This window comes from Amblyraja radiata, chromosome 22 (genome assembly GCF_010909765.2).
Source record: "Amblyraja radiata isolate CabotCenter1 chromosome 22, sAmbRad1.1.pri, whole genome shotgun sequence".
Classification (NCBI taxonomy): domain Eukaryota; kingdom Metazoa; phylum Chordata; class Chondrichthyes; order Rajiformes; family Rajidae; genus Amblyraja; species Amblyraja radiata.
The window spans coordinates 27,302,626-27,326,936 of NC_045977.1; the positions used below are offsets into that span (position 1 = coordinate 27,302,626).

The window sequence follows — 24,311 nt, forward strand, 5'->3', positions numbered from 1 at the left end:
CGTACTGAATGGTTCAAACTATGTTGATGGTCTTTTATATAAAAGATAAAAGGAGGAATGGAATCAGTTTAATTACATTCCTAGCTAATTTACCAGATTTTAGAAACATAGAAACATAGAAATTAGGTGCAGGAGTAGGCCATTCGGCCCTTCGAGCCTGCACCGCCATTCAATATGATCATGGCTGATCATCCAACTCAGTATCCTGTACCTGCCTTCTCTCCATACCCTCTGATCCCGTTAGCCACAAGGGCCACATCTAACTCCCTCTTAAATATAGCCAATGAACTGGCCTCGACTACCCTCTGTGGCAGAGAGTTCCAGAGATTCACCACTCTCTGTGTGAAAAAAGTTCTTCTCATCTCGGTTTTAAAGGATTTTGAATTCTATTTGATCTTTGAAACTCTGCATGTCCTGTTTGTTTTGATCTTGGAGGTTCAGGTGATGTTGACAGAATCCATTTCTGGATTCTCTCCTTCATTCCTTTAATTCTCCTTCATTCTCTCTCTGTACAGTGGTGGCGCCTAACGGCAGCGGCTCGACTACAGTCGTCTGTCTTTTTTTATTTTTGTCTTGTTAAATGTATGTCTTGAGTTAGTTTTTATTATTTTTTTTAGCTGTGTATATGTGGGGGGTGGTGGGGAGGCTGTGGGGGAAACCGTTTTAAATCTCTTCCCTGTGCGGAGACCCGACTATTCCCTGTCGGGTCTCGGATGTCGTTGGGCCTAACATCGTGGAGCCGGCGGCGACCTCCGGCCGGGACTAACCTGAGGGCTCCAGTTGCAGAGCCTGCGGAACTGACATCGCGGAGCTGGCCGACTTCGGAGCGGGAAGAGCTGTGGTGGCGTGCGGCTGCGACCCGACTTTTGGAGTTCGGAGGCACCGGCCGCAGACCCGGTGGACGGGAACATCGGGAGCTCGCAGGTCCCTGGTGGGAGACCGCTTTTCCGAGCTCCGCAACGGCGACTTCTCCCGCTGGAATCGTGGGTTTAAGGACATGGAGCCGGGGCCTAACATCGCCCGGCGTGGCTTAAACGGCCTCAGGACTTACCATCGCCCGCCGGGGGCTTTAACATCGGAGCCCCAGTTCGCCTCGACACTGCAGTTGGACTGCTGGACCACGGGAGAAGGAACAAAGGGAAGAGATAAAGACTTTGCCTTCCATCACAGTGAGGAGATGTTGGAGACTCACTGTGATGGATGTTTATGTAAACTGTGTTAAGTGTGGGTCTTGGATTGTTTTGTAATGTAAAAAACTGTAGAAATTATATTTCGTTCAAACCTAGGTTTGAATGACAATAAATTGCATTCTATTCTATTCTCTTTAGTCTTGTTCCTTTTTAGCTTTTTTGAACTTTTAGAGATACAGTGAGGAAACTGGACCCTCGGCCCACCGAGTCCACACTGACCATTGGTCACCTGCACACTAGTTCCATGTCATCTCAGTTTCACACTTGGATCGATTTACAGAAGTCAATTAACCTACAAACCTGCGCGTCTTTGAGATGTAGGAAGAAACCGGAGCACACGGAGGAAACCCACGTGGTCACAGGGAGAATGTACAAAATCCACATGGACAGAGGCAAGGCATGGCAAGGCATTTTAGTCAAGGCATTGAAGACAAGGCAATGAATTGAATGCAAGACTTTCAAAGCAAGACATTGAAAGCAATGGAAAACAATGAAGGCAAGACAAGTCAAGGCATTGAATGCAAGGCAAAGCTGGGCAAAGTAAGTTATTGTTGCCACTGTGCTGCCCCTGGTCTTGATCCTTTTTTCTTTTTCTTCAACTTCTAGATCTACAATCAAATTCCCACTGTTTCCCATTCTTCTCTTGTGTATCTTACATTGAGATCAAATTGTTTATGTGAACCTTTTAGGTCCTTTATCAATAATTTTCAGAGCCCCATATCTTTACAATATCCCTTTATCTATTCGTTTCAGACCAGCCCGATTTTCTCAGCACACAGATCATATTACGTGAGCTGAACCGTACTCCATAACTCAGCGTTAATGGAGTCATGACTCATCCCAAGCCTGTGCAATCAGTATAGACCTGATTTCTGGTGCTGGAATGAGGCTTGAATTAATATCTTTCTGACTCGAGAGGCAAACCGAGGAAGCCAAATTGGCACGTGTGTCCTCATCAGACACGGACTGAGGCTGCCAAAACGAGGCAGGGTGACACAAACCAACTACCTGCCGGGGTCTCCTCATACTCCACCCCCTGCTGTGTTTCATAAGGCATGTGGTGGACATGTTATGCCCACCTCACTAGAGAAAATAACAATGAATTTTCTCCAAACATCGCTTAAAAGGGCTGGGTTCCTGTGAATAGTCCTGTTGTGTGTTTCCCATTGTACTGACAGGAGAAGCAGTGATCATGTCAGTGCTGCAGTGAAGTTGCGGCTTAAAACAATGAACTTGCTATAAATGTCTGCTTGCAATACGTCATGGATTAGGTGACATATCCTGCTATTGAATTCTGTCCATTGTACAACCACTGCACCTTGACTTATTCTGTGGTTTGCTTTGGGCTTGCTGGTTAATAGTTCTCTGTCATTTGATTGTGATAAACGCCCTATAGTTAGCAGATTGCCTTGTGTCTCTATGATGCCGTGATCCATTCTGCACCTTAAGGAAGGAAGCTAAATCCTAACCAGTGCAATTTTGCCTCTGAGGAGATTCACAGGGTTGATGTGATGAATCACACTGGCCCTCAACTCTGCCTCTGATTCTCTCATTCCCAACGTTTGCAGTACAGTGCAGTGTAGATGTATGGAATTGTCATGAATAAGGTCCTCTCCAGTGTAAAAAATCTTTGCTATACATTCTGGGATGTAGGTAAACTGAGTACAGTGCCATTACCCACAGTGAGACTGTGCTGTTCTTTTTGGGTGAAGGGTTAAGAATGTTGTACCCTGTTTATTGGTTGTGGTGAGTTTACTCCAAGGTGTAGAATTTACATTTAAGTTATATTTTCTAAACGTGGGCAGGCAGGACTAGTGTAGACGGGGCATTTTGGTTAGCATGGGCAAATTGGGGCCCAAGGCTCTGTTTTCCTGCTGTATTGACTCTGTGATACTATGACTATTGTTACGGCTTGTTCAGATTGCTCATGCAGCACCTCGGATCTTCCACATCTACGGTATAAATAACTGGCCGTGTGTCTTGATCAGTTTGGATATCATCCACTGTTCTCAAGATTCAGCTCCTTCTGACCTATTTGCCAATCATCCTTGTATCCATTGACTTGGGCAGGTTCAGTATCATCTCCTATTTTAAAATTCTGATCCTCGTTTTCAGATCTTCCCATCGTCACATTAACCTGTTCCAACACTGTGATGCACCCAGATCTCTGTTGTATCTCCCATTCCCGGTGGCCACTGCTGACCTTCACCACTCCATGGTTGGTGATTGTCCTTGCAGCCAGCCAGGCCCCGAACCAAGACTCCACACTTGGTTCTCTCATAAAGTTGCTCATTAAAAGCCACTCTTTTAACCAAGCGTATGCGGGTTTGATGAAGGGACTTGGGGATAATATATAAAAGCACATTCTGTATGAAGCTACACTCTTGATACTGACCCCTACTCTGTTTCAATTGCAGAGATTTCAAATCGCTTAAGAAGGACGATGTTTATGAGAACAATAAATTGGTAAGTGGCACACTATGTTTGAGAGGGAGAGATTTTCAGGTTAAACTTCCCTCAGTGTCAAAGCAAAATAATGTTGATGGTGTAAATCTGAAGGAAAGGAATAAAAACCGTAAAACGGCCAGGAGGCAACTGGGGAGAGAGAGAGAGACTCAGTTAATGTTTCTGTTCTTTTGTCAGAATTATAACAGTTTTTAAAAGTGGACCGATTGTAATGAATGGTAGCAGATCCACTGTCGGGGTCCAGCACACACACACACACACACACACACAGAGTCGCCCGACTTTGGCGACATCTTGGGTGTGGGGGAAAAGGACCTACCTTTAGAATGGAGATGAGGAGGTGTTTTATTAGCCAGAGGGTGGGGAATCTGTGGAATCCGTTGACACCGACGGCTTTGCAGGGCCAATTAATTTGGTATTTTTAAAGCAGAGGATGAAAGGTTCGTGATTAGTAAAGGCGTCAAAAGTTATCGGGAGAAGGCAGGAGAATGGGGTTGAGAGGGAAAGATAGATCAGCTATGATTGAATGGCGGAGTAGCCTCAATGGGCCGAATGGCCTAATTCTGCTCATTTGTCTCATGAAGTTATGAACTTAATGTGCAATCCCCTCATCAACTAACCCGCAGGGAAGATGTCAAGAGAGTCAGACTGGGTTATCCTTTATTGTGCTGTGCCTTTTCAAATGATTATTTATACCGTTTATAAATGATTATTTACACAAACTGATTATTGGTAGCGTTCCTTGGATTGTTTTGCTGGTAGTTTGTCCCCTATCGCTGTTTGGGTGACTGCTCAAGGTGACATGGGTCTATTATTTTCTCATTTCTTGGCTCACATTGCCCGTATTCCAATCCTGGCATGTTAAAGGCTGCTCGTAAAACACAGGTTTCCCTCATCAGTGTGACTGTACTGTATTCAAGGAGAATTTATCTCTTATGGGGGGGGGAAAAGGCTTTTTTTACAACCATTGATCCCTGCATGTAATCCCATGCATCATGTTTCCGTACAAGGCCGTTTGTCCAGCTGCCGTTTTTCACCGCAATCCCATTTCCCCGTTAACTGTTCTCCCGCAGTCCCATCAACATCTCCCCCTCCCTCCCCACCCCCCAGATTCTACCCTTCGCATACACCATGATAGCCAAATATCCTGTTAACTTACATCTCTATGCGATGTGGTTGAAAACCAGAACACTGGGGGAAATCCACACAATCACCAGGAAAATGTGCAACCTCCACACAGACAGTACCTGAAGTCAGGGTCGAAGCCGGTTTCATTGTAGCTGTGGGGTGGCAGCTCCACCTGCACCTCCACTGTGCCATGCATCTGTGTTGATTCCTATTGAACTTTACTCCCGACCCTTTTCAGTTTTATTGCTGTAGTAACTAAATTATTTCAGGAGTCCCAACGCAAAACATCATCTGTCCATTCCCTCCACAGCGGTTGCCTGACCTGTTCAGTTCTTCATTACTTTGTGTTTTACTCAAGATTCCAGCATCTACAGTTTCTTGTGTCTCCAATGATTACAGTCTGTTTTGTTTCTCTCTTTGAACCTAGCTGGCCTACTGTACGCTCTTCCTGACTATAATAGCAGGGTGACTTTCTTGGCTCCAGCACAGGTGAAGATTCTGAGGGCCAGAAGTCTGAGAGATGGGAAAATCAGTGCATTTGCCTTTGGGGCAAACATGATATTGCCTATTTTGGGATGCATTTGGAAAAATAAATACAATTTTAGGCAAATTGCTCCCCCCCCTCCCCAACCCCTGCCCCCCCCCCTCTAGAGCCTGTGTATCCCATCATTCCCCACCTGTCACCCCCCCCCCCCCCACTAGTGCAGGCTTCTCCCACTGTCCCCCAACCTCTATCACCATCGCTAGTGGACCTGTACCGTACCCCCGCCCAACCCATAACTATTTGGAATGCAAGATAGAACATTGTTCAAAGATGTACAAGCATTTGTTAACTGGGTTTACTACTGAGGTGAATTACTAGCCGAATGCAGAGGAAGGGAGTTGATTCGAGCACACTTTTTAAATTGCTAAATCTATTTGTGTTAGTCCATCTCTCCTTCACATATGACTCCTCCCAAACTGTGATAAATTGGGAGTGTCTGGTGACTGAAAACCCAAAATAAAACAGGTTCGACACGCAACAGCAATAGATCTTGTGTCAACGAGCAAGGAATTTCCAAAATCATGGTCTTTTTAAAAGTCAGTGGAAAAATCCCAAATGCATGAAATTCCTAAAACGTGAGTTGTAAACGACCTATTCAGCCAGCAGCAACATTACATATTCATTGAAAAGATCAAAGCTCAAGTTGTTGGAACTGAAAGTAAAGATATCACACTCTGATCAGCAAACACATTATAGCTTCTTAACTCTCGATGTAATTATTACTGTGGGTGCTCACAGCACTCAGATCTTGAGTATGATTTCACCTCCTCTCTCTGTTCCACTTCTTCCCATCCAACACAACCAAGGGGGATCAGTTAGAGTGGGTGGTATGATTAACCTTTGCTACAACTGCCGCAAGGATGAGAAGCAGTGACAGACCTTTGTCAGAGCTACAGTGAATGTCGCTTGTGCCTTTGGTCCACTGCCACTGCCTCGATAAGGGAATCTAGTCAAAAGTGTTTTATTGTCATATGTCCCAGATAGAACAATGAAATTCTTACATGCAGCAGCACAACAGAATATGTAAACATAGTACACTGTAAATAATATAATAAACAAGAGAGTTCAGTGTGTGTGTATATATATATCTATCTATCTATATCTATCTATATCTATCTATATCTATATATCTATATATTTATATATATATATATCTATATATATATATATATATCTATATCTATATTACTAAAACTCTGTTCTTGACCGGTTTTGGCGATCTGTGCTGCGATTTCCGAGAGAACGCCACCACCTACGGCCGTCATTTTTGGCCACCTCGCTCAGAGCCCCCCTCCGCCGTATGTGCGCCGAGGATTTTTCCCGTCGATGAAATATGACAGAGATATTAATGTTTTTACAAAATTCCCCATTCTCTCTGCTGCCCCCGCTGGAGGCAGGGGAAGGGACTATAAAACCAGGAAGTGGCGTGCCTCAATTAGTCTCTGCAAGCTGGAGCTCTGCCAATTAGTCTCGGTCACTCTGAGCTCTGAATGACACTGAACAAATGTCTACAGCACTGTGAGTACCCTTAATTTGGTTTGTAAATGAAAATATAGTTAGTTTGAAGTAAAAAAGCACTTCCTGCAAATGGTTGTTTGGGTTGAATTAAAAAGGCACTCTCTCTCTCTCTCTCCCTATCTCTCCCTATCCCTCCCTATCCCTCCCTATCCCTCCCTATCCCTCCCTATCCCTCCCTATCCCTCCCTATCCCTCCCTATCTCTCTTCTCTCTCTCTCCCCCCTCTCCTCTCCCCCCCCCTCTCCTCTCCCCCCCCCTCTCCTCTCCCCCCTCTCCTCTCCCCCCTCTCCTCTCCCCCCCCTCTCCTCTCCCCCCCTCTCCTCTCCCCCCCCTCTCCTCTCCCCCCCCTCTCCTCTCCCCCCCCTCTCCTCTCCCCCCCTCTCCTCTCCCCCCCTCCTCTCTCCCCCCTCTCCTCTCCCCCCCTCTCCTCTCTCCCCTCTCCTCTCCCCCCCCTCTCCTCTCATCCCCCCCTCTCCTCTCTCCCCCTCTCCTCTCTCCCCCCCTCCGCTCTCCCCCCTCTCCTCTCCTCCCCCCCTTCTCCTCTCTCCCCCCCCTTCTCCTCTCTCCCCCCCTTCTCCTCTCTCCCCCCTTCGCCTCTCTCCCCCCCTTCTCCTCGTCCCCCCCCCTCCTCTCTCCCCCCCTCTCCTCTCTCCCCCCCCTATCCTCTCTCTCCCCTCTATCCTCTCTCTCCCCCCCCTCTCCTCTCCCCCCCTCCTCTCTCCCCCCCCTCCTCTCTCCCCCCTCTCCTCTCTCCCCCTCTCCTCTCCCCCGCCTCTCCTCTCTCCCCCCTCTCCCTCTCCCCCCCTCTCCTCGCCCCCCCCTCCCCTCTCCCGCCCCCTCTCCTCTCTCCCCCCTCTCCTCTCTCCCCCTCTCCTCTCTCCCCCCCTCTCCTCTCTCCCCCCTCTCCTCTCCTCTCTCCACCTCCCCCTCTCCTCTCCCCCCTCTCCTCTCTCCCCCCCTCTCCTCTCGCCCCCCTCGCCTCGCTCCCCCCCTCTCCTCTCTCCCCCCCTCTCCTCTCTCCCCCCCTCTCCTCTCTCCCCCCCTCTCCTCTCCCCACCTCTCCTCTCTTCTCCCCCTCTCGCTCTCTCCCCCCCCTCTCCTCTCAATCACCCCCCCTCTCCTCTCTCCAACCCCCTCTTGAGGCTCCTCTCGGCCCCACCCTTCTCCTCTCTCTCCGCCCCCTCTCCGTCTCTCCCCCCTCGCCTCCTCTCTCCCCCCTCTCGCCTCTCTCTCTCACCGCCCCCTCTCTCCTCTCCCGCCGGCCCATACTCTCGCTCTCCCCCATCTCCATCTCGCTCTGCCGCCCCTCTCCTCTTCGCTTCCCCCCCTCTCCTCATCCCCCCCTCATCCTCTCTCCACCCCCCCTATCCTCTACCCCCACCTCTCCTCTCGGTCCACCCCCGTACTCCTCGCTCCCCCCCTCATCCTCTCTTCCCCACCCCCTCTCCTCTCCTCACCCGCCCTCTCGCTCTCATCCCCCCACACAACCCCCTCTCCTCTCTCTCCCCCCCCTCTCCTCTCTCCCCCCCCTCTCCTCTCTCCCCCCCCTCTCCTCTCTCCCCCCCCCTCCTCTCTCCCCCCCCCCTCTCCTCTCTCCCCCCCCTGAAAATCTGAGGTAAAACCAGAAAATGCTGGGGAAACGTAGCTGGTCAGGCAGTGTCGGTGGAGAGAGAGAACGGTTTTAGGTTGACAAACTTTCATCAGAACTGGGCTCAAGGCTGAAGGTCCGTGCAAAACATTTGAGGTTTGTTATCGTGCACCGAATCCAGTTTGCAAGTGGATTGGAATGTGAGCATGTGACCTGCATGCGGCAAGCACGACCAAACCGGAAGCGAGGGCATCGCGGAGGTCGAGTGAGTGACGTGAAGTTCGAGCGAAGTCCGCGGGAAGTTCGCGCGTGACGCACGGCGTAGAGACGCTGCGCACGCCCGTCGAGGCGGCTGTGGGCCAGCAGGCCGTTGACGCGTGGAATTTTTGAACACGATCAGTTTTTCAGAGCCCCGCGCGATGTCGGGACCGGCTCCGCACAACTCCATACGGCTCCGGCGATCTAAGTGGGACCGGCCCCACGAGGCCGTACGGCTCAAGCGACCACGTTAGGTTGCGCTTGCCGCATGGAGGCGCATGCTCGTGGGACATGCCCTTACTGAGATTGTGCATTTCGGACAAGAGTTTTGGATGACCTGTAGATTGCAAAGTGGGTCATCCACATCTCCTTGGGGCTTGGTCCTGACCATCCCAAATCAGCTACCTCGATCTTAAAGTCCGCAGTTCCCTCCCTCAACCTCTCCACTTCTCCTTTATGCTCCTTAAAACATACCTCTGTGGCCAACCTGCTTGGCATCTGATTTAGTGTCTTGGTCTTGTTTGCTTTAGATTTGGCTTAGAAAACTTGACTTGGTGTCAGTCTGGAGTTTAAAAACCATTCAACCCATTCACCATTGCGTTTAGTCCTCGGGGGAATATGAGTAAGTGATTGCTTTCATTAAAGCCTAAATGCTCGTGTTCCTGTTCAAAACAAGCAGCTGGGTGTGCAGACGGATAAACGGGCCAAGATGATGTGCCTGCTGCTGTGCAAATTATTCGTTTTTTGTCTTGTGATTTGCGCAGACTTGCCTGTGGACAAACACTGCTCAAATAAGATAAGAGTTGATGTTTAACATGTTTCAAATGCCTAATGCACAGGCTCATTTGCAAACATCAGCCTGACAATTCCTGACACTAAGCTGCCCACCCACTCACTGCTCTATAAGGCATTTATTTGTCCCTCATATTATGTTGCTTTTCAGTCAGATCATGACTGATGTTTTACCTCAGTGCCACCTTCCTGCACAAACCCCTTTATCATTTTATACCTACAATTCTATTGATCTCTGTCATTATACTCCGAAACCATGCCTCCAGAGCACTCTTGGGTAGAGAATTCCAAGGATTCCCTTCCACAGGCTGAAGATCTCTGGCTCCTGATCCTGAGACTCTGATCCCCTGGTTCCAAGGGATTGTCCAAACTAGACAAAGGTCAGATCTCAACTATGTAGTCAAGACCCTTCAGAATGGTGTACGGATCAACAAGGGTTTGAGTTCTTCTAAAGAGAGTACAGCTCAGTTTGCTTCATCTCTTGTCATTTGACAACCACACTCCATCACTGGAGTTACTCCGGTGAACACTTGCAACATTCCCAGTGTCACTGAAAAATGTTTCCTCAAGTAGGGAGAACAAAACTGGACACAATACCCCAGGTGTAGGTCTAACTAGGGGCATTTTGAATTGGAGCAGGTCATCAACAGTTGTATGCAAAGTCTCTTGCAATAAAGGTCTATCTTTTGTTTGCCTTCCTAACTGCTGGCTGCACCAACATACTCACTCACACCCAGGTCCCTCTGAACACCCTAACGCATGTTAATCTCTACGTATAAAAATCCACTTTTCTATTTATCTAGTTGTGCAGCTTGAATTACATCTACCATAGATATGCCCACTCACTACTTCTAGGTTTATCTCTCTGTCTTCTCCTTACAACCTAAACTGGCACCACAGCAGCCTTGTAGATATCACACGTGATTCCTCCATCCATATCATCGATTATAGATTGTATGCAGCTGGGGAGCCAGCAACGATCTCTACTTCATTATATTATTAATCCTTGCAACCTGAACATGATTTTTTTTAAATCCCACTCTGCTGTCTGCTAACCAAATCAGAATCCATGACAATGTGTGATCCCCCTTACCCATTACATGTAATGTAATTTTGTTTAATAACCTCCTTGTTGGGCCAAATATATCCACTGTTTTTCCTATCTACCCTGTTAATTACAAAATCAAAAGTACTCTATAATTTTGTCAAACTTGATTTCTTTTTTGATAAATCTTTGTTGACTTCATCCAGTCCTACCCTTGTTTTCTAAGAACCTATTTAATAATGGATTCCAGTATTTTTCCTTCCGCTGTTGTTAGTTCACCTAACCAGTTAATAATTGTCTGTTTCTCACTGCCTCCTTTCTTAAATAGTGGTGTTAGCTTTGCCTCCTTCCAACCAAGGGAACTATTCTTGTATCCATGGAATTTTGGAAGAGGACAACCTCATTATCAGGGACCCACATTAACTTTATCTAAATAAAAAAAACAATATACTGTAGATGTTAGAAATGCACAAAATGCTGGAAAAGTTCAGCAGGTCGGTTAGTATCTGTGGAGGGATAACCGAGGTAATGTTTCAGGTCGAGGACCGTTTCTCAGACATATTTTGTCCATACTGATTTTGCAAAGGGTCTTCAAGCATTGTCTGAAGCCGTGTACTTCCTGACCTGCTGACTGTATCTATTATGTTCTGCTTTTGTTTTAAACTTTATCTAATCTTTCCCTTTCCATATCTGGAGGAGCTGACGCAACCTGTATTTGCGCTTCTCACGCACATTCTACTTTCACTTTCCTCAGCAAAGCCTTGGTGCTGCATTGCTGAATTCTGAACTTTTCCCAGTCCTTATACCTCAACCAATCTGCACAACCCTAATCGTACCTTGGCCGTGGTACATTACAGATGGTCTATTGAACTATCATGGACTTGGTTTCTTATTCTGTTTTGCATTAATACTTTTTGCAAACTTTTTCCTTTCACTGTTTTGTAGAATTTGTGTGTAATTAATGTATAATTTATGTTTTTAGTGCATTGTCCCAGTAGATGTGCTTATGCTGCTGCTGCATGCAAGATTTTAGTTGTACCTGTACCTCATCGTACTTGTGCATATGACAGTAAACTCGACTTGACTAGCTACTCCCTTTGGCTACATTACAAGATTCAAGTCAAGTCAAGTTTATTTGTCACATACACATACGAGATGTGCAGTGAAATGAAAGTGGCAATGCTCGCGGACTTTTGTGCAAAAAGACAAACAACCAAACATAACCCTCCATTCCCTTCTCATCCATATGCCTATCCAATTTATTTTTAAATGATACCATCGAACCTGCCTCCACCACTTCCACTGGAAGCTCATTCCACACCGCTACCACTCTCTGAGTAAACACTCTCTGCACTCTGTAGATAGACAGTGTTTGTAGGGTGTGGGCTAAATTGAAAGTAAATAATCCAGGGACATGAGTTCAGATTCCACAACTACAGATGGGTCAAAGTTGAAATCATTAGATTGGATAATTCAATTAATTCAATAAGTATCGAATGAAAAAACTTGCGTTGGCCATTATGTCTATGAAACTACTATTTTGCTGTAAAAGCACTGATCATTTTTAAAGCAAGACATTTTCTAACCTTAGCCGGTTTCCTTATGGGTGACTTCAGGCCCACGGAAATTGTGGCGGACTAAACTGAAGTAACCAAGGGAACTGTTCAGCTGTATGAAAACTCTAAGTGCTGGGGCTACTCCTTGACCACACAAAGTGAAACCGTTCCAGCTTGTTTCAACTAGGCACAAACGGGTGTAGGAAAGGACTCCTGATGATGTTAACATGCCTGAAGAGCTTGAGGTGAAGGAAAAAGTTAGACAGGCTGGTTCTTTATTCCTTGGAGCATAGGAGACTGAGGGGTGACCTTATAGAGGTATTTAAAATCACAAGGGGGATAGATAACTTGGATGACTGACTCCCCAGGGTAGGGGATTCTAAACCTAGAGGTTTAAGGTGAGGGGCAGAGTTTAAAAGTGACAACTTCCTCACACAGAGGGTGGTGCATGTATGGAGGGAGATGTCAGAGCAAATGATGATGTTGGGTACAACTGTATTATTTGGAAGACACGTGGACAGGTTTATGGGAGGAAAGGTTTGGAGGGATATGGGCCAGGGGCCCAGGCAAATGGACTAGCTCGGTTATGCAACTTGGTCGGTATAGAGTCATAGAGTGATATAGTGTGGAAACAGGCCCTTCAGCTCAACCTGCCCACACCAGCCAACATGTCATAGTGACACCAGTCCCACCTGCCACCATTTGGTCCGTATCTCTCCAAGCCTGTCCTATCCATGTACCTGTTTAACTGCTTCTTAGATGTTGGGATAGTCCCTGCCTCGCCTACCTCCTCTGGCAGTTTGTACCATACACCCACCGCCCTTTGTGTGTGAAAAAGTTACCCCTCAGATTCCTATTAAATCTTTTCCCCTTCACAACGTGTGAAGCCTTCACAACAAACACAGTATGTTGGGCCGAAGGGTCTGTTTCTGTGTGGTATGCTCTTTGACTCCTACTCAGCCACAGTTTCCACTCGCCTTTCAAAAAGCATTCGGTGATGGCTGATTGATGATGAGTTTGGCAGGATGAAGAAAATTCTCAGCTAAATGCTTTCCGACCACTATACGAGTCTGTGCCAGAAATGTCACATTAGAGATCAGCCTGACAAAACAGAAAGTAGCTAATTTAAATATTGCACTGTTTACTTTTTAATATTCCATCATTTCAGAGTTCCTATTTTGAGGAAGAAAATCATTATAATGGTGTTATCAGTTATTAAATTGGGCCGCGCTCTGTGGGAGAATTAAATCTGATCAGGAAATCATACAGTTTTCTACATTCATTTCTCCATATGCGGGAAGTGAATGATTGTCAAATGATGAATTCTGACATCATTATAAATGTGCCTTAGATAATCCCAATATTAATTAAACTCTGCATTAAAGCAGCTACAGTTTGGTTATTAATTTTATATTGTACTGTGGTGACAATTACTGTGAATTCATCAGTACTCGATCTAAAGATGTTCCATGCATGACAGGGGAAGGAACACCTCCACCTCTGGCAGAGTTTACAAATGGGCTTCATAAATCAATTAACACGTTCCCCCCCCCCTTTATTTTTAAATAATGCACAGATTTTGGAATGAAATTGCCAAACTGTAATTGTCAGTGGCCTCTTTGCCCTGGAGTCATTAGTTAAAATATAATAGGATGTGCAAATTGTTCTGTGTAAATATCAATTATTTTGGAGCAATAAATCTTTGGGAGTAATGCTTCGATGTCTCAGTTGGTGAACATGCTGTATGACGGGGAACTACATACCAGGGAGCAACAAGGCTGGACCTTGGCTTAGAGTAATGAGCTGTTCATCATGTGTGGGGAGTGGGCATGATGAGAAGAAGTTCCCATAGACACCCGTAACTGATTAATGGTCCCTCCTGGTGACTAGAGCTCTGGTGTTGTGAGCACTGTACAGAAATGCAACATGCGCGTCTATATGTTTTGTGTCTCTGTATGTGTGTGTGTGTACATATGTCTGTTGTATGTGTACCCTTGCTCATGTGTACATATGTCTGTTGCGTGTGTGTGCATACTGTATGTCTGTTGTGTGTGTGCTTGCATGTGTGCACATATGTTTGTTGTGTATGTGTGCTTGCGTGTGTGTACATATGCCTGTTGTGTGTGTGTGTGTTTACATATGTTTGTTGTGTGTGTGTGTACATATGTTTGTTGTGTGTGTGTGTGTTTACATATGTTTGTTGTGTGTGTGTGTGTACATATGCCTGTTGTGTGTGTGTGTGTTTACATATGTCTGTTGTGAGTGTGTGTGCTTGCGTGTGTGTATGTTTATGAACATATGTCTGTTTCCGTGTGTGTTTGTGAGTGTGTGTATAAGCCTCTTTATTCCCCTTTAAAGCAATTTAATCTACTTTTAAATGCTGGGCTCAGTAAAACTGATGAATATGATGCCCACTTGCCTCATGTTCTGGATAATTGTTTAACTATGCTACTATGTTAGCACATTGTGCCCGGTTAGTCTGACACAGTTCACAAGCGGTGCCTGATGATTTTGCGCAATCATGTTTTGTCCAACACCGGACAGGGTTCCCATTTTGGTTAGTCCTATACTTCCCCTTCTCACCTTCATCCCCCTTAACCCTTGATGCTTTGATTTCCCCCGATTTCTCCCCTTCTCCCCTCACTCATAGACCTCCAAGCTCCCCGAACCATGATGGAGGCACCAGGCGCCCGCTCTTCACCCTTTCCACCGACCACTCAACTGGTCTCCACCTTGTGCTTGTTGCCATCCATCCCCTGTCTGGCTTCCGACCACAGCCCAGGCCCTGCCTATGCTTACATCTGCTATTTCTCTCTTCCCCCTCTGAGCACTGGCTGGACTTTGGTCCCAGACACTTTGTTTTCTCAACGGCCAAAATGAGGTGATGCCCAAGCCGTCCTGTGCGATCCCCTTGGTGCATTGTAGCTACCTCGTCCGCTGCTGGGGAGTTTCTGGGCCGAGTGGTGTTGCAGAAGCGGGTTGTTTCCCATGGCAACCGGGCCTTGCAAAGCTGTTGTCTCACGTCCTGCTTGTGCTTGCAGGCCTTCCGCGTGGCGGAGGAGGAGCTGGGCATCGCCGCGCTGCTGGACGCCGAGGACATGGTGGCGCTGAGAGTGCCGGACAGGCTGAGCATCCTGACCTACCTCTCGCAGTACTACAACTTCTTCACCGGCCGCTCGCCCAGTGAGTAGCCGGACCGGCAACGGTGGTGGCGGTGATAATAATCCAGGGCGAGGGGGAACGGGAAGCGGACACGGGTTCCTAGAGCCATGGCTAGAGCCAAGAGACGACCTTTGACCCTGACCTGTCCACTTACAATGTGGAGGAGGATTGGGGGGGGCAGTTGGAGTACAGGAAGGAGGGTGGTTGTAAGACAAGGGGGGTTAGGGAGGGGACGGTGGGAGAGTGGAGGGGGATCGGGGGATGGAGGAGGAGCAGTGGGGGATGAGGAAGACGTGGAGGAGAGTGGTGGAGAAGATGGGGGAGAGGGGTGAAGATGATGGGGGAGATGGGTGAAGATGATGGGGGAGAGGGGTGAAGATGATGGGAGGAGGGGGATCAGAGGGTGGAGGACGAGCGGAATGGTGGGGATGTGGTTGGGAGGGGATGCGGGTGGTCTTGTGGGGCATATAACTGGGATTTGCAAAGACAAGTCCCAGAGACTGCTGCTAGTTTGCTCGAACACGCAGTTCAAAAGTTGCCCAGCACATATGGAGCCAACCTTAAAACCAAGCTGCTCCCCATTTGAGGCGGAGATGAAGAGGAATTTCTTCCCTCAGGAGGCGGTGGGTCTACTTCTGTGGAGGCCGAGTTACTCAATATGTTCAAAGCCAAAGCAGACAAATGTCTGGTCTTAAACTGGTCTTTGGGGTTATGGGGATCGGTTAGGAACATGGAACTAAAGCCAGGATCGGAGCAGCCACAATCATACTGAAGGTACGGCAGCTTTGAGGAGTTCAATGATCTTCTGCCATCACCTCCTTAAAGCTGATGTTCTGAAGGCAACAGTAAAGCAAGGCATATACAGGCATGGCCACGGCACAAACAGTGAGATGTTACGACAGGTTTTGCTGGCATTTACCCACTTCATTTTGTGCGGATTAGTGCGAGTCAGAATTGCCATTGAACCATGAGACTGTGCATCAGTGAGGTTGAAACTGTTGACAGCCAACCAGTTCAGTTTAGTTTATTGTCACGTGTACCGAGGTGCAGCGAAAAGATTTGAAAAGCAGAAAAGCTCCGAGCTTCTGTGGTTGTTATGGCTCCTTCTGAAGCGCAGCCTCTGCGAGAGAAGGTCTATGAAATCAGACACAAGTAAATGGCCCCTTGGCCAAACCAGACCCTACAGCCCACATGCTACTTCCAATACCCTGCCATTCCTCCTCATTAAAACAATCATTTTTAGTGAATGCAATGCATCGAGTAAGTGGGATTGTTAAACTTTGTTTTTTTAATCTTTCACTCGATATGTACATCGTTGACAAGGATGGCATTCATTTTGAATGACTCGCTAGGTCATTTCAAAGAGTCATCTACATTGCCTTGTGTCTGGAGTCACAGGCTGCAGAGTGTACCCTTTACAAAATGCAATCTGGTTCCGCAGCCAGTTATCCCAAACCTGTGACCTCTCCCAGCAGGAAGTCAAGAGGCAACAGGTGCATGGGAGCCACACCACCACTTGCAGATTCCCCTCCAAGCCACACGGGATCCAGATTTTGAAAGGAATCACTCTTCCTTTACAGTTGCTGTGTCTAAATCCTGGAACTCCCTGCCCAGGAGCAGAGCATGAGTACCTTCACCTGAAGGACCACAGAGGTGCATGAAAACAACTCACCTCCACCTTCTCAAGGGCACTTGGGGATGGACAATAAATGCTGGTGTTGCCAGCAACTGCCACATTCCATGGATAAAAGACAAGTGAGGATGATGCATTTACTCTTCTCTAGGGCATCAGTGAACCAGGTCAACTTTCCTAACATTCTGCACATTCGGACTATTGTGTGCATTTCCGATCACTTTACTATAGTAAGGACCTGGAGGCATTGGAGAGGGTGCAGAAGAGGTTCACCAAGATGTTGCTTGGATTAGAGAGGATTAGCTATAATGAGAAGGAGGACAAACTTGGATTAATTTCTCTGGAGCATTCGAGAGGCAAAGGAGCAAAATGATAGAAATATATAAAATTATGAGATAGATAGGATAGGTAGTCAAAGTTCTTTTTCCAGTCATGGACATGTCAAAGACTAGAGGGTGTAGCTTTAGGGTGAGAGGGGCATGTTTAAAGGAGATGTGTGGGGCAAGTCGTATTTACACCAAGTGGGTAGGTGCCTGCAACAAGCTGCCTGGGGAAGTGGTGGAAGCAGATACAATGGCAATGTTTAAGAGGCATTTGGACAGATACATGAACAGGCAGGGAATGGCCCATGCACAGGCAGATTGGATTAAATAGATGAGTATCACTGTTGGCACAGACACGATGAGGCATAGGGCCTCTTCCTGTGCTGTACAGTTCTATGTATTGATATTAACTTTGTGCCCAGATTCATTTAAATAATTGGATTAAAATTCCCTGGCTGACATGCTGGCATTTGTGTTTCCATGTCTTTAGTCCAGGCCTCTAGATTATGAGATTGGGAACAGACTTACTTTTCCATCATGCTGCTGCTTTCTAACATCCTGATGTTTGAGGCCAATTGTTGGTCATCAATATAAATAGTGGTCCTAGGTAGAGCTTCCAGCATCATCTTGTTTATATAGAGCCATTGCTGCTCCACTACTGCAGCTCACCAACGGGGATCTGTTAAGCCTTTCATTGGTGTTCAGGGCTTTCAAAATGCTCTCGTCACATAACCATCGAAAGGCACAGATGCCTGAAATGTGAGATACAAACCGAAAGTGCTAGGGCCAGCCAGCAGGTCAGGCGGCATCTGCAGATCAAGACAGCGTTATTGTTTCAGAGACAATAACCCTTCATCAGAAAATGTAATGATGACCCAAAACATTGACATTGCTTCCCCCTCCATTGATGCTGCCTGATCTGCCGAGTGTTTTCACCATTGTCTGCTTTTGATATGTGTGGTAATGGAGTCCATGGGGAGGAGCATGTCTTCCTGTGTTGGTGAGGAAGGAGGAGACCACCATTGTAACTGTGTTAAGGTCTAATTGTAATTGTCGCGTATGGGTAGCACATGAGACTAAAACTCAAATTGTGTACATTTTGCCTCTATCCAGGAAAGCGACCATTTGTCTTTTGTTTTTATTTTCTGACTTTAATGCCGTGTTTCCATGTTGCAGTTGGTGGTTTGGCTCACATTAAGAGAGCTGCCACTGATTCGAGTGAGGAACCAGCGCAGAAGAGGCTGACTCCCGAGACCAAGCCCAAACACCCCAAGAGTACACGGCCACCCAACAATGAGCCGACCCTCCACGCTGCTCCAACCAGCCGGGTGGCATTGGCGGTGAGTGGGAACTGCAGTTGTGCGGGCAACTTGGGGGTGAGGCGGTACCTGACCTTAACTTGTCCGATGAGTGAGCTTTGTCTTGGAGATTGCACGCATTGAACTTCTCAACACACTGTGCGAGTGGGGTCCACAGGCTGTAGTTGAAGACTGGGGATGAGAGCTTCATGAGAAGAAGCTGGAGCAGTCTTGGGGGAGGAGGTGTTGGAAATCAAGAACACTGCTGATAGAATATCAGGGGACAGAGCTGATGGGATGGTAGTCAAGGGACTAAGGAGTAATAGAGATGGGAACCACAAGTAAACCAAAATCAATGGAAGTTAATAATCAGTACAAGTTAATAACTTTCACAAATAAATTGGATAAGTCTAGGAAGGGGGAAGTATTTGGAGTGCCATAGGGGAAGAACCTTGGTGTGGAGGCATTTGGAAAGTTCTTTCAAATGGATAACAGGTTGAATGGACTAATTTGGTGATATAACAGACAGTAGATGCAAGAATCCTGAGCATAAAACAAACTGCTGGCGAAATCAGGGCATCAGGCAGCATCCATGGAAGGAAATGTACACACGACATTTCGGGTTGTGACGTTTCTACAGAACTGTTGGAGACTTATTTGGTGTTCCGTTATTTGATTCCCTTGGGTGTTCAGACAATGTGCTGTTTCTTTTGAGAAGGCAATAAAGTTGGATTGAGGCACTTGGACAAGTGTAGGCCCCAAGCAAGAGACACGGCTGTGCTGAGCTTGCATGCCTCAGGAATATATCCAGTGTGCTACAGTGCTTGGTTAGAGAAAGATGTCACCTTTGCCCTTGTGGTGTAAAGTGGTGGAGGTGGGTTGACAATGGAATTGTGCTTGTGCAGAACGGCCAAGCTCTCACTAAATGCTGGGTAAGACTCAGAGTTAAATAACTTACCCCCAGTTCTGGAGCCCTGGCACTCTCCTTGACTGAGTAACCTGCTGAAACCCACTCTGGTAGATAATGATCATTTCACTGAGCAGCACAGTGCAACAATAAAACCTTTCCCAGGGATTCAGGGTTCTGGTGCCCCATCAAACACCCATTTATCCTTTGCCACTGATGTGGGTGACTTGGTGAGGGACAGGCTGCTAGCAGTGGCCGGAGAAGGACAAGAACAGGTGGAGGCTTCACTGGGAGGCCAGCTATACCAACAGCTTCCATGAAATCGTCAGGTAAATGCAGCTGAGAGATCCCCATCTTATCCAAACTACAATCTTGCCATCAATCTTTTCGTAAGTGGCTTTCGTTTTCACTTCTCTCCCACGAAAAGTCATTCTGCTCTCCTCACAAGAGCTGCCGAGAGGTCATTGAACTGAAACGTTAATCTCCCCCAGATCAGCTGAGGCTTTCCAGTGTTCTATTTCTCTCACCCCTGCATGGTTGCATCTGGAAGTTCATGTTATGAAATAGAACCCTTCTATCTTCTGTACGAACTTCCTGCAGCCTCCCTAAGCTGGTTAGTGACACTTTGCTTGTCAGTGTGACCTCTCTGCGTGCTGGTCGCTGTTCTTATGTGTGAAAGGTGGACCACTCATTGAGAAGCTGTACTTAAGGTCAACTAGTTCCCACTGGTGAGACAGTTACCTCTGGGCAGCGACATTTGGCACTCAGTGGAGGGATCTTGCGACTGACTTGAATGCACAATAACTACTGAATGTGATTTCACATTCACTGGTGGCCACAGTGGCGCAGCGCTAGTTGCTGCCTTACAGCGCTTGCAGCACCCGAAACCCGGGTTCGATCCCGACTACGGGTGCTGTCTGTATGGAGCCTGCACGTTCTACCCGTGATCGCGTGGGTTTTCTCCAGGATCTTCTGTTTCCTCCTACACTCCAAAGACGTACAGGTATGTAAGTTAATTGGCTTGGTGTATATGTAAATTGTCCCTAGCGCGTGTAGGATAGTGTAAATGTGCGGGGATCGCTGGTCGGCGCGGACTCGGTGGGCCAAAGGGCCCTGTATCTCTAAACTAAACTAAACTTAACTAAGTTTCCCCCTCTCTTCAGAGCAAAGTCCCAGCTCGTGATGCAGAAGCCTCATCCAACAAATCGGGGACCCTGTCCAGCAGCTGCGCCATCTGCAAAACGACTGTCCTGTTGGTTCAACGATACTTAGTCGATGGGAAACTTTACCACAGAAACTGCTTCAGGTAACACAAATCATGCTGGGGTTTGGTTGTCAGTGACAGATGAGTGGTGGCAGCCCTTACCCACTCAAAACAAAAATGTAGATCAACAAATGATAATGCACAATTATTAAGACGATATATTCTCTTAACTCATTTACTGATGTAAAATAATTGTATTAATTGAAATATTAATGATATTAATTAAAATCATTTGTATTAATTAAAATAGAATTTAATAAAATCGTCCACTTATCCTCATTTACTTTTCTATGAGGGTAGGAAGATCCCCTGCAAATGAGTTGGGCTGGCAAATCCCCCATGGGTGTGGCTGTATGGTGGGCATGAAGAATATCCTGCTGGATCAGGAGTCCAGATCTCCCCTTAGATTCGGTGGTGGATGCAGGGATAAGGTACCAGTGATGCAGGTGGCCTCCAGCCACTAAGTACTGCTGTGCTGCTAGCTTGCAGTCGCAGTAATCTTGACTGCTGCAGCATGCATTGCAGAATACACCAGTGGGCTTGAATGCAGTCCAACCCAATCAAACCTGTTGAGAAAGTTAATGGAATGCCTTCCCTTATCTCCATGATACAAGGGAGAGAAGGTTTGGTTGCAGCTGCACTAAGCTATGGTGAAACCCGACATGGATTCTGTGGATAGTTCTGGGGGTGTTGATGTGGCTGTTGAAAGTATTTCGGTGCTGCATGTAGAGGTTTGGAAAACACTCGTGCGTGTACTGTGTGCATTGATTGCTAGAATGATAGCTGGTCCAAGGGTTAAACTACAAAGAGAAATTGTCTGAATTAGGTGTTGGAAGGAATTGTAGATGCTGGTTTTAAATTGAAGAGAGACACCAACAGCTGGAGTAACCCAGTGGATCAGACAGCATCTCTGGAGAATAGGAATAGGTGGCCGTCCTAACCAGCTGGTGTCGAAGGGAGAGGTGGGACAGAGGACAGTAGGTGATGGGTGGACTGAGGAGGGGTGTAGGATAACGGGCAGGTGACACATTGACTACGTGATTTCCAGAGCATCATCCCTCCAGTGACGGGGAGGTTGAACTTCCAAACGTGTTACGTTCCCTCACTTACACTGTGTTCCCTCTCTCTTCACCCCATCACCTCCTGCAGGTGTAAGCAGTGTTCCACCATACTCATGGCTGGAGCCTACAAGAGCGGGTCCATACCTGGCACTTTCATCTGCATCAACCATTCAACCAGCAGCCGTGAGCAGGGCAGCCACAATGGTGCTAGACCCTCCCAGCCACTGGGCAGCAAAGCCAATGAGCCGGCCCCATCTCCGTACAGACCTGCCTTCAGCCACGTGTCAAGCCCAGCCTCAGCGCTCTCTAACTCCAAACCGCCTGAGCGCCCCCCTGCAGCCGCGGGAACGAGGACCGCGTCGGCTGAGGGTACCCAGGCAGCGAAACAACGCTTCATGAGCTCGGTGATGCCAGAGAAGGGATCTCCAGCCACCCCTCGCCAGTCTCAGGATCCCGTGCGGGGGTGGCGCAGTCCGGCTGAAACCACGGCCATTCAACCTCGCTCAACTGCAGGCCAGGAATACACTGGTGTAGCAGTGAAAAAGCCCACTCCAACCACCGTGCCAGGCTCTGATGCAAACAAAGACAAAGCCCGTGCCATCCTCCAGAAGAATTTGCCGTACGACAGCAACAACGATCGCAACCAAAGTTCTACCTCATCCTCATCGGTCGGCACGGACAAGTCACCAGACAAGCAGCCCACCAGCTACCGGGCGGCCAAGTCCATAACGCTGAATGTGAGCAGCTCGGAAAATGGCCAGGAGGCAGCCAGGCCCTCATTTGGCAGCAGGGGTAAGGATTCAGGGCAAGGGCAGCAGGCCAAGGACTCCAAATGGAGGCCGATCTCCAGCTTTGAGCTCACACCGAGCCCCGCGGTCAGCAGAGGAGGTGGCAGTTCTGAGGCTGTGAACTCGCCCTCAACAATCCAAACGCGGTGGACTTCATTGAACCGATCATCCAGCATGAACGAAGCAGCAAGTCGTGAAACAACACCAACCACAAAGGCAGGCAGCAAAGGTGAGTTCTCCCTTTGATTGTCACACTTGCAGTACACTTCACAGTAACAGTTGCTCTAATACCTCTCCCTACATAAACCAGCCTGAGCACAAATCCTGTGTTTGAATAAAGGATGGGTCGGATGTCCTTCCCCACTGAAACGTATAAACAAAATGTTTTTTTTAAATATTGACTTGGGCACGCGCAACTTTCATTGCCCATCACTAATTGCCCTTAGAATATGGCACTGAGCATCCTTATTGAATAGCTGCAGTCCTTATGTTGAAGGTGCTCTTGGGGCTGCAAACCCAGGATTTAGTGATAATGAAGGTACAGCTATGTATCTCCGAGTCAGGATGGTGCACAGTTTGCCGGGGAACCTGTGTGGCCTGGTGTTCCCCTACACCTTCAGCTCTCCTCCTCGGTGGTAGAGTCTGGGGTTTAGGAAGTACAACCTGCGAATGTAACTGCAATGCATTTTGTAGATGGTGCACACTGCAACCACTGTAGTCCGCTGCCTGACCCTCTTCCGGGCCTTCGTCCGTGCTCGCGCGTCCCTGGCGAGGGAACACGCAGGGTCCACAGGGACTCTAGAGACCTTCCGTGAACACTGGTCGCTGCAAGAGGGGTGGGGGGGGGGGGGGGGGGGGGGGGGGGTGGTTTAGTGCATTGTAGATACAGATACCACTATTGTATTATTATGATTGCCTGATCAGAATGTGACATTTGAACATTTTTGTACATTCTGGTACACTGTAATATGGAATTATTGAAGGAAGGAAGGAAAAAAAATGTAAATAATAAAACTGCAACCACTTTGCACTGGTGAGGGAAGGAATGCTTAAAGTAGCATATAATCAAGTATTGTTTAAGAAGGAACTGCAGATGCTGGAAAAATCAAAGGTAGATATAAATGCTGGAGAAACTCATCAGGTGAAGCAGCATCTATGGAGAGAAGGAATAGGCGACGTTTCGGGTCGAGATCCTTCTTCAGACTGATGTCGGGGGGGGGGGGGGTTGCGGGAAAAAGAAAGGAAGAGGCGGAGACAGTGGGCTTGTGGGAGAGCTGGGAAGGGGAGGAGAAGGAGGGAGAAAGCAAGGACTACCTGAAATTGGGGAAGTCAATGTTCATACCGCTGGGGTGTTAACTACCCAAGTGAAATATGAGGTGCTGCTCCTCCAGTTTGTGCTGGGCCTCACTCTAGCAATGGCGGAGGCCCAGGACAGAAAGGTCAGATTTGGAATGAGAGGGGGAGTTGTAGTGCTGAGCCACCGGGTGATCAGGTTGGTTATTGCGAACTGAGCGGAGGTGTTGGGCGAAGCGATCGCCAAGCCTGCGCTTGGTCTCACCGATGTAGAGAAATTCAAATACAAATCATGTATTGGTATGATTGATAATTGTCATGTACTGGGAAACAGTTAAACATTTTATTTTACCTGTTATCGAGGTAAATCATTTCGTACAAAGAGTATAATCACACAATATGGGAGTACAACAGGTAGTGCAAAAGACAAAGGGAACAGTGCAGCTATAGAGAGAGTGCAGGTTAAAAAAAATGCCAGGGTAACAATGAATTAGTTT

General features: G+C 47.5%; 1 protein-coding gene across 1 annotated transcript in view; it reads left to right on the forward strand.

The window, feature by feature from the left end:
- Positions 1-24,311, forward strand: part of micall2 (MICAL like 2) — a 75,719-nt gene that overhangs the window by 12,734 nt on the left and 38,674 nt on the right. The window contains exons 2-6 of the mRNA XM_033040843.1: positions 3,608-3,656; positions 15,127-15,268; positions 18,380-18,543; positions 20,572-20,714; positions 21,822-22,750. Coding sequence (XP_032896734.1) covers positions 3,608-3,656; positions 15,127-15,268; positions 18,380-18,543; positions 20,572-20,714; positions 21,822-22,750 — 1,427 coding nt within the window. The remainder of the gene's footprint in view (positions 1-3,607; positions 3,657-15,126; positions 15,269-18,379; positions 18,544-20,571; positions 20,715-21,821; positions 22,751-24,311) is intronic.